Source organism: Rhamphochromis longiceps, linkage group LG12 (assembly GCF_057381845.1).
Source record: "Rhamphochromis longiceps isolate RC_006_pf linkage group LG12, R_longiceps_female_GT1.1, whole genome shotgun sequence".
NCBI lineage: Eukaryota > Metazoa > Chordata > Actinopteri > Cichliformes > Cichlidae > Rhamphochromis > Rhamphochromis longiceps.
The window spans coordinates 46,746,196-46,757,184 of NC_140568.1; the positions used below are offsets into that span (position 1 = coordinate 46,746,196).

A 10,989-nucleotide genomic window follows, 5' to 3' on the forward strand; every position below is an offset into this window, starting at 1 on the left:
GTCAGTGATGGTGTCTCCACTGGAATCATCATCACTTGTAACTGCTTCATCTTGTTGGGGAAAAATAATCAAGACAAAATATTTATATTAGAATCTGCTGAACATTCACAAATGTTATATTCAAAGATAACTATGTTTCAAAAAAAAAAAGAAAGAAAAAGAATTCACCATCAGGATTGATCACGATGTCATCCAGCCCTTTCCCCTGCAGGTCAGACAGTTTTCCTTTCTCCATTGCAATCAACAGTTTGCTGACTTTTGCAAGCTGCAGGGTACTCTCTGGAAGCCGGTAGAATTCTCGATGGACACGGATGTCGTGTCCGAGAAAGGTGGCAAGTTGATCCATTTCATTTTCTTTTAGATTTAGTACTGTGGACAAAGTGGCAACTTGTTTCCGCAATCTTGTTGAGGTAAGGGCCTCTGGGTACTTTGCACCACATTTATTTGCATACTTGCGAAAGCAGTCAGAGCCTCTGTAATGGGAAAGGACACCTGGGCGTGCAAACAAGTACACATTCTCTGTGTGGACTTGACACTCACTTCTGGCTTTTGCGAGGAGCTCCATTGCAGTGATCATGTCAGGTGTGAGAAGCACAGGTACCATTCTTGATCTTTTACCACGAATCTCAACTCTGTCAAAGTGCTTTGCAAGTTTCCTTTCAAACTCAGTTAGGCCGATCATAATGTCAGGATTCAACTCTGTGCGATTCCGGGATGTAAAAACCTGGAGCTCCATTTTTGAAACTTCTCCTTGCCTTTTTCTGTTAAATAGCACTACCTGCGTCAAAGTCACTTGAGCAAGATTTCCGAAGGTTGTGCTGTTGGGTTTTTCCTCAAGGTCCTTCATGTACATTGCGGACTTAGTAGCAAGAAACTTATGCAGCAGTGACACATCCTGTGTAAATGGCAAAATCTGTGGTTTATTCCATTTGGCTTGTTGAAGTGTGCCCAATGCAGCAGCTGAAATGGACTCTGACCACTTTTTTTCATACAGAGTGGCAAACTGCTTGGCTGACTCTGCAACATCATAGCGATTTGCAATGATGGCTTTACACTGCACAATGCTTGCAACTTTAGCCAAACTGTGTCCCAATTTCAAAGCCAAGGATGGGGTTTTATATGAGTTGCTCTCCTGCTCATAACCAGCAACAGCTCTGACTGCTTGTATGACATGGGGAAAGTTAGTAGGCATAACAAGGTCTTCTGTGCTCTTCAAAGGTGTCATAGCTCTGGCGGTTATCAATAACCTTGCGATCTCTCTCATTTTTTGGCGTATGTAATCATTCCTTTTCTCATTTGGTTTTCTGCCATTGTACAGTGACTCACCAAGGCTAAGAATGTCTCTTTCACTCGTTACTACAAAGGAAATGTCATCCTGATTCATTTCACAAGCAATCTTCCATACAGCTTCATGAACTTGATCAGGTTTCGGTAATTGCAGATGCATCCGTCTTTGCCCAGAGGGAGCTTCCTCATTAAACCTCTGAGGGCACCTTCTCACATGCCTCCAAAGGCAATTTCTTGCATATAGTCCTTGACAAAATTTACAATGACGGTAGTCCTCAGATCCTGTTGCAGTAGTGGGTCTTCGACAAGCAACCATTTCTCCAGCACCAGAAGTTGCCACAGTAGCATTATGGTTAAAGTTTCCCCTCTTCTTAATAGAGCGCAACAAATCTCTTCTTTTGCAGGATCTTTTATCATAACTGAAGGCGCTTGCAACTTCCGGCACATTACCGTGGGCAGATTCAAGGTGCCTTGCCAATTTAGCAATGGCCTTTTTACAATATAGACAGTATTGCTTCTTGTTGTACTTGCTTTGTCTTTCCGTGTTTGGCAAAGGTAGGACTTTTATGGAGCTGTTTTTAGGTGATGTGACCCCTGATGAATCAAAACTGCGGCTTGTTACCGAAGTACTGTGACTGCTACTTCTCAGTGACAAACTAAATGTTGTAGGTTTCTCTGAACTGGTGATCTTCCCACTGTGTCCTGAAGCCGTCTCCAATGCCATGTCATTTAACGTATTTTGGGGAACCACACATTCTGTGATTTTCATGTCCACACTATGGAGACTTGTGTCAGAGGAACTGCCACATGAATCTGGGAAATAGTCTTTATCTTCATAATCCGTACAATCTGAGAATTCATCAGTAGAGATCTGAACGAAAATGGAGAAAAAGCATCTTTGTATTTATTAATAGCTAGAATGTCATTCCCCCTCCAGTAGCAGAACATTCTGCAATCCATGACTTGATGAAAATGCATTCATGTAGTAAATATGCATAATTACATAGCATAAACAATTTGAATGAAGAAGAAAAAGGCAGCTGGCTTACCTGCTCTGAGGTAGCTGTCTGGTGAAAGGTGAGAACTCGAGATTTTTGTCTGGCCTTACATGAAACGTAACAAATTCAATGTTTGTAATTATAATTCATTTGAAAACTAACTCAAAATTATTATGCAATTCAGTATACTGTAAAAAACATTGCTAGTAGGTTAAGAAATGAAAAACAATGCATTGTAACTTAATAGTGAGAATGATTTAACATACATATCACACACTTTGTGTCATGTCATTTTGACATAAAATCTTGGGTGAAAATTCATTTGTGAACCCTGTCAATCATTAATTATATTTGCTGAGATGAAAGGCTGCATTGAGTTCACATATATGTCACAGATACATTAGTGAACATTATTGACAGGAGGATCTGAGTTCCTTATTCTAGATATTATAGAAACTTAACACAGTACAGTTCTGCTACCCAACAATATGAGGACAGTGTAACACACACACTAGAGTTGTTGGTCCAACCATATGAGGACGTATTCTGAAACACACTCATGTTCTTCACAGCTTGAAACAATATGAGGACATGACGACTGAACACATGTAGAGTTCATGTTCCTGACTTCTAACTTGTCCTGCTGTTGTCAATAAAAGCTCTAAACCCAACACTGATGTAAAGCCATCTATTTCCCCAGAAATCCAATCATGTAAACTGATCAGCTTCAGGTTAAATGGACAAAAACATGTGTAAAAGGACAAAAATATTAAATTTAATTGGAATAAAGACCAAATTGATGCTTTAAAGGGAAAGTTTGGACTAACAACTGGTATAGCTAATTTCCTTCTCCTAATGCTAATGTTGATTTTGGGAAACTTTCACTCAAACTGATTGTTTTAATACAATCAAAGTGCATTTCATTTATGCACTAGGCCCAACTGACTCATATACTTGATTCCAAATACAAAAATTTATGCGTAACCTGTTGGAGGAATGAAGTGGATTTGTCACTCACTTCTTGGTCTGTAGGAGGTTGGGACAGGGTCACAACACTTGGTGTCTGCAACAAAAGACAACAATATAATGTCAGAAACATTCTGTACTACAAATGCTGACTAGCTCATTAACTACAGATCATACTTGTTTCAGTGAACATTATTACAGAAGGATCTGACTTCCTTATGCCAGATTCTATAGAAACTTAACACAGTACAGTTCTGCTACCCAACAATATGAGGACAGTGTAACACACACACACTAGAGTTGTTGGTCCAACCATATGAGGACGTATTCTGAAACACACTCATGTTCTTCACAGCTTGAAACAATATGAGGACATGACGACTGAACACATGTAGAGTTCATGTTCCTGACTTCTAACTTGTCCTGCTGTTGTCAATAAAAGCTCTAAACCCAACACTGATGTAAAGCCATCTATTTCCCCAGAAATCCAATCATGTAAACTGATCAGCTTCAGGTTAAATGGACAAAAACATGTGTAAAAGGACAAAAATATTAAATTTAATTGGAATAAAGACCAAATTGATGCTTTAAAGGGAAAGTTTGGACTAACAACTGGTATAGCTAATTTCCTTCTCCTAATGCTAATGTTGATTTTGGGAAACTTTCACTCAAACTGATTGTTTTAATACAATCAAAGTGCATTTCATTTATGCACTAGGCCCAACTGACTCATATACTTGATTCCAAATACAAAAATTTATGCGTAACCTGTTGGAGGAATGAAGTGGATTTGTCACTCACTTCTTGGTCTGTAGGAGGTTGGGACAGGGTCTCAACACTTGGTGTCTGCAACAAAAGACAACAATATAATGTCAGAAACATTCTGTACTACAAATGCTGACTAGCTCATTAACTACAGATCATACTTGTTTCAGTGAACATTATTACAGAAGGATCTGACTTCCTTATGCCAGATTCTATAGAAACTTAACACAGTACAGTTCTGCTACCCAACAATATGAGGACAGTGTAACACACACACTAGAGTTGTTGGTCCAACCATATGAGGACGTATTCTGAAACACACTCATGTTCTTCACAGCTTGAAACAATATGAGGACATGACGACTGAACACATGTAGAGTTCATGTTCCTGACTTCTAACTTGTCCTGCTGTTGTCAATAAAAGCTCTAAACCCAACACTGATGTAAAGCCATCTATTTCCCCAGAAATCCAATCATGTAAACTGATCAGCTTCAGGTTAAATGGACAAAAACATGTGTAAAAGGACAAAAATATTAAATTTAATTGGAATAAAGACCAAATTGATGCTTTAAAGGGAAAGTTTGGACTAACAACTGGTATAGCCAATTTCCTTCTCCTAATGCTAATGTTGATTTTGGGAAACTTTCACTCAAACTGATTGTTTTAATACAATCAAAGTGCATTTCATTTATGCACTAGGCCCAACTGACTCATATACTTGATTCCAAATACAAAAATTTATGCGTAACCTGTTGGAGGAATGAAGTGGATTTGTCACTCACTTCTTGGTCTGTAGGAGGTTGGGACAGGGTCACAACACTTGGTGTCTGCAACAAAAGACAACAATATAATGTCAGAAACATTCTGTACTACAAATGCTGACTAGCTCATTAACTACAGATCATACTTGTTTCAGTGAACATTATTACAGAAGGATCTGACTTCCTTATGCCAGATTCTATAGAAACTTAACACAGTACAGTTCTGCTACCCAACAATATGAGGACAGTGTAACACACACACACTAGAGTTGTTGGTCCAACCATATGAGGACGTATTCTGAAACACACTCATGTTCTTCACAGCTTGAAACAATATGAGGACATGACGACTGAACACATGTAGAGTTCATGTTCCTGACTTCTAACTTGTCCTGCTGTTGTCAATAAAAGCTCTAAACCCAACACTGATGTAAAGCCATCTATTTCCCCAGAAATCCAATCATGTAAACTGATCAGCTTCAGGTTAAATGGACAAAAACATGTGTAAAAGGACAAAAATATTAAATTTAATTGGAATAAAGACCAAATTGATGCTTTAAAGGGAAAGTTTGGACTAACAACTGGTATAGCTAATTTCCTTCTCCTAATGCTAATGTTGATTTTGGGAAACTTTCACTCAAACTGATTGTTTTAATACAATCAAAGTGCATTTCATTTATGCACTAGGCCCAACTGACTCATATACTTGATTCCAAATACAAAAATTTATGCGTAACCTGTTGGAGGAATGAAGTGGATTTGTCACTCACTTCTTGGTCTGTAGGAGGTTGGGACAGGGTCTCAACACTTGGTGTCTGCAACAAAAGACAACAATATAATGTCAGAAACATTCTGTACTACAAATGCTGACTAGCTCATTAACTACAGATCATACTTGTTTCAGTGAACATTATTACAGAAGGATCTGACTTCCTTATGCCAGATTCTATAGAAACTTAACACAGTACAGTTCTGCTACCCAACAATATGAGGACAGTGTAACACACACACACTAGAGTTGTTGGTCCAACCATATGAGGACGTATTCTGAAACACACTCATGTTCTTCACAGCTTGAAACAATATGAGGACATGACGACTGAACACATGTAGAGTTCATGTTCCTGACTTCTAACTTGTCCTGCTGTTGTCAATAAAAGCTCTAAACCCAACACTGATGTAAAGCCATCTATTTCCCCAGAAATCCAATCATGTAAACTGATCAGCTTCAGGTTAAATGGACAAAAACATGTGTAAAAGGACAAAAATATTACATTTAATTGGAATAAAGACCAAATTGATGCTTTAAAACCCTCGGAGGGTTTAAGTCAAAATAGGGACCCTTTGGATTTTTGATTCTCAATATATCAATCATTTTAAAGACTAGTTGCATGAAACTTGGCCATGAGGTGCATTTTAGGATTATTTTTAAAATTCAATGATCCCCTCTATGGTGTGGTATATAGCAAAGGAGATTCACATAAGTGTTACCTCCTGTGTTCCTCGTACCATTTTGGGTCCCATTGACTCCCATTATAATCACATATTTTCGATATACTGTAATCCTGACATGTGATGATGCCTTTCTCGTGAATACCTAATGGATCTAAGCCTCAGCCTTCAAAATAAAGGAAAAATAGGTTTTGGATCAAATGAGCAAAATATTAGGTACAGCACCACCATAGACATTTTCAGTGGTTTTGAATGCAGGACATGGTTATCTTACTATGCAAAATACATGACAATAAAACAGCTCATCACCATAAAATAGTCTTGATGTAGTGGAACTGATATAACAGAGTGGTGTGAATGTGATTGAGAATATATTTATACTGTGTGTCGGTCGCAAACAAAACAGCCTATAGAGCCGCCTTCTTGAAGTGAACAACGGCAGCCTGCTCCGTTTTTTGTTTTTTTTCCCTTCTCTGAACCTCTGTCAGTGTTATGTTGCTCCACTTTGCACACACTGGCTCTGAGCAAGTGAGTGGAGGGGTGCAAAAGCAGCCACGTGTTTGCAGAGCAGAGGGGGGAGGGGTGCAAAAACAGCCACCTGTTTGCAGAGCAGAGGGGGGAGGGGCAGTTGTTACTCTCTCAGTGGCAAGTCAGCAGAGCTGGGGGAGAGACAGAGAGAGATCCTTTTCTATCTTCTTGGATTCAAGTGCACATTTGAAGTCTGTGAGAATAGTTTGCAGCCTTGTCTTGCGAGTCATTTCTGCACAGACGCCACGAAATGCACAGATGCGCGTACGGACAACACAAAGCGCACGGTCAATTTCGGGGAGGCTCTTGCTGAGAAAGAGCAGCAGTGCTCATCGTGCAAACAGCACATTATTATCGTAACTGCTGCAAAGATATATATATTCTGAAACACACTCATGTTCTTCACAGCTTGAAACAATATGAGGACATGACGACTGAACACATGTAGAGTTCATGTTCCTGACTTCTAACTTGTCCTGCTGTTGGCAATAAAAGCTCTAAACCCAACACTGATGTAAAGCCATCTATTTCCCCAGAAATCCAATCATGTAAACTGATCAGCTTCAGGTTAAATGGACAAAAACATGTGTAAAAGGACAAAAATATTAAATTTAATTGGAATAAAGACCAAATTGATGCTTTAAAACCCTCGGAGGGTTTAAGTCAAAATAGGGACCCTTTGGATTTTTGATTCTCAATATATCAATCATTTTAAAGACTAGTTGCATGAAACTTGGCCATGAGGTGCATTTTAGGATTATTTTTAAAATTCAATGATCCCCTCTATGGTGTGGTATATAGCAAAGGAGATTCACATAAGTGTTACCTCCTGTGTTCCTCGTACCATTTTGGGTCCCATTGACTCCCATTATAATCACATATTTTCGATATACTGTAATCCTGACATGTGATGATGCCTTTCTCGTGAATACCTAATGGATCTAAGCCTCAGCCTTCAAAATAAAGGAAAAATAGGTTTTGGATCAAATGAGCAAAATATTAGGTACAGCACCACCATAGACATTTTCAGTGGTTTTGAATGCAGGACATGGTTATCTTACTATGCAAAATACATGACAATAAAACAGCTCACCACCATAAAATAGTCTTGATGTAGTGGAACTGATATAACAGAGTGGTGTGAATGTGATTGAGAATATATTTATACTGTGTGTCGGTCGCAAACAAAACAGCCTATAGAGCCGCCTTCGTGAAGTGAACAACGGCAGCCTGCTCCGTTTTTTGTTTTTTTTCCCTTCTCTGAACCTCTGTCAGTGTTATGTTGCTCCACTTTGCACACACTGGCTCTGAGCAAGTGAGTGGAGGGGTGCAAAAGCAGCCATGTGTTTGCAGAGCAGAGGGGGGAGGGGTGCAAAAACAGCCACCTGTTTGCAGAGCAGAGGGGGGAGGGGCAGTTGTTACTCTCTCAGTGGCAAGTCAGCAGAGCTGGGGGAGAGACAGAGAGAGATCCTTTTCTATCTTCTTGGATTCAAGTGCACATTTGAAGTCTGTGAGAATAGTTTGCAGCCTTGTCTTGCGAGTCATTTCTGCACAGACGCCACGAAATGCACAGATGCGCGTACGGACAACACAAAGCGCACGGTCAATTTCGGGGAGGCTCTTGCTGAGAAAGAGCAGCAGTGCTCATCGTGCAAACAGCACATTATTATCGTAACTGCTGCAAAGATATATATATTCTGAAACACACTCATGTTCTTCACAGCTTGAAACAATATGAGGACATGACGACTGAACACATGTAGAGTTCATGTTCCTGACTTCTAACTTGTCCTGCTGTTGTCAATAAAAGCTCTAAACCCAACACTGATGTAAAGCCATCTATTTCCCCAGAAATCTAATCATGTAAACTGATCAGCTTCAGGTTAAATGGACAAAAACATCTGTAAAAGGACAAAAATATCAAATTTTGTCAATAAAACCCTGCACTGATCTACTCTGGTCTTCATAACTAGAATAATATCTATCTTTTCATCTACTAATATTTAACATTCCCTGTACTGCACAATCTATGAAGAGGATTTACTTACCAGAGCTCGCCATGGCCACATAGATTCTCCATAGTCATAGGTGATTTCACTCTCCGCTTGGATATTTTCAATAGCAAACAAGCAGAGATGAGGTTTATCCTGGACTGCCAGCTGTTTCATCTTGCAGTTTGGGTACTTGTGGTCATCATTAACCAGCCGGCCAAGTGAGTCGTCTTCACGGGAGGCATCAATGCTAAAAGTGAAGAAAAGAACATATGTTTTGTTCACTAAAAACATAATGTTGTAAAGAACAACTGATATTGTATATGCCTTTACTTACCACCATGTGCTATTTTTCCATTTAAAATCAAATAGGAAAGCAGTTTGCTTTTCTGTGTACTTTTTCTGCCGCTTGTCCCGTTCATGTTCTGAGATAAGCTCCCCACGGTACTCGACCACAAAGGATCCCTTTTCAATTGGTTCAGAGGCAAATACACCACGTCCTAATACAAGATGTTCAATAAGTAGCGTTAAGTAATACAATCCAAATCAGGTTTACTGCAGCTGATCAGCCACTGACAAAACATATGCAGAACAAACAATCACAAAATGTTTTAATTGTGAGGGGAACATCTAGATCAGGGGTGCCCAATCCCGGTCCTCGAGAGCTACTGTCCTGCAGCTTTTAGATGCATCCTTGTTCCCACACACCTGAATCAAATGAATGGCTTGTTATCAGGCCTTTGCCAAACATGATGGCATGCTGAAGAGATCAAACCATTTGATTCAGGTGTGTGGGAACAAGGATGCATCTAAAAGCTGCAGGACGGTAGCTCTCGAGGACCGGGATTGGGCACCCCTGATCTAGATGCTTACGTTCAGGGCTGCAACAAATGAGTTGATACAATAAATAAATGCTAATAATAAAAAAAACAATTATTAAAATAGTTGGCAACAAATTTCAAATACATGAAAATATAAAACATTTTTTAATCTAGATGATAGATAGATAGCTAGCTAGCTTTGGGAGGTTCCCTCAGGGAAACTGAAGCAATTGTTATATATTTGTCACGGTCCGGGGCAGCGGCCGTGTGGAGAGTGGAAGGAGGACCCAAAACGCAGCACTTATTCAGGTGTGAGGGTGATTTATTGATAATATCAAACACAAAGTGGAGATGGCAAACAGAACTAAGGACGAAACTAAACTGGGATAAACTACACAGAGGAGTGGGAAACCTGAACATGAAGGGAGAACAGCAGGGAGAGCACGCAGAGGATTACACCAGGTATGAACACAGACGACGCGACGAGGAACAGAGGCAAACACACACTATAAATACACAGAGAGACACTGGGAAGTCACACACAGGTGGGAGACACAGCTGGACCTGATTAACCTGATGAGACAGGGGAACACTAACACCAGGGACCAACAGAGGGAGCACAAACCCAGAACCCAGTGTCTAAAATCCCAAACACAAACCATCCCAAAACAGCCATGAATAATAATGAAAGTAATAACAATAAAGAACATAAACACAAAGTCACCGAGTCATGGTCGCAGGGCCATGACAATATTATTAAATATTATAATAAACATTAGTTGCAGCTCTGGTAATATTCATGCAGTAGCCATAAGGAACAACATATAACATACCTTTATAGTCATTGATCCATTGGGCCTTTAAACAAGTCTTGTCACTTCCAGATAAAATAAAGTGAGCAGCCTCTGCTTCAGGACGAAGTCTGAGTCTTCTTTTTGACATGTTCTTCACTCTCAATCTGCTCAACCTGTACACATCTTCATGAGAAAATGACGAAAAGTCAGCAAGACAAAACCAACCAGTACTTTCTTTACATGGTATTTTAAATAGTATTTTTCTGCCTTAAATCACAATGCATTTGCTAATCAGACTAATATACCAGTGCAAACACTTTGCAAATGTAATGTGACATTAAAATTACCTTCACGAATAATTTTAACATGCCAATACACGGACAAATACTGTAAACTGTGCACTTTACTACCATTACTGAAACACTAATGTCATTGATTTGTGCTAAACAGGAAAACATTAATATTATCATTTAAATCCCAGAAAACATATCTTGAAATAAAATGCGTGTTGCAGTAGCCTACACTTAAAAAGAGCTTAGACTGACTGTCTCTGCAGTTGCAGATGCAGAGAGGGCCGCAGGCCCTTTAACTCCAGTGGAAATTTAAAAACAATTAAATTTAACTT

General features: G+C 39.4%; 1 protein-coding gene across 22 annotated transcripts in view; it reads right to left on the minus strand.

Annotated features, from left to right (window-relative positions):
- Window positions 1–10,981, minus strand: part of LOC146658347 (N-lysine methyltransferase KMT5A-like) — a 12,728-nt gene extending 1,747 nt beyond the window's left edge. Inside the window, exons 1-10 of one of the 22 annotated variants that reach the window (XM_085426742.1) lie at window positions 10,404–10,981; window positions 9,087–9,249; window positions 8,807–8,999; window positions 5,549–5,593; window positions 4,767–4,844; window positions 4,020–4,097; window positions 3,271–3,348; window positions 2,337–2,390; window positions 169–2,158; window positions 1–50 (exon numbers count right to left, since the gene is read on the minus strand). The exon at window positions 1–50 is cut by the window's left edge and continues 16 nt beyond it. In XM_085426742.1, coding sequence (XP_085282868.1) covers window positions 1–50; window positions 169–2,158; window positions 2,337–2,390; window positions 3,271–3,348; window positions 4,020–4,097; window positions 4,767–4,844; window positions 5,549–5,593; window positions 8,807–8,999; window positions 9,087–9,249; window positions 10,404–10,512 — 2,838 coding nt within the window. In that variant the 5' untranslated portion in view covers window positions 10,513–10,981. Of the gene's footprint in view, window positions 51–168; window positions 2,159–2,336; window positions 2,391–3,270; window positions 3,349–3,693; window positions 4,098–4,766; window positions 4,845–5,515; window positions 5,594–8,806; window positions 9,000–9,086; window positions 9,250–10,403 lie in introns of those variants that run through there. The other 21 variants (XM_085426736.1, XM_085426745.1, XM_085426746.1 and 18 more) reach the window with 21 other exon arrangements.
- Window positions 10,982–10,989: the final 8 nt, after the last annotated feature.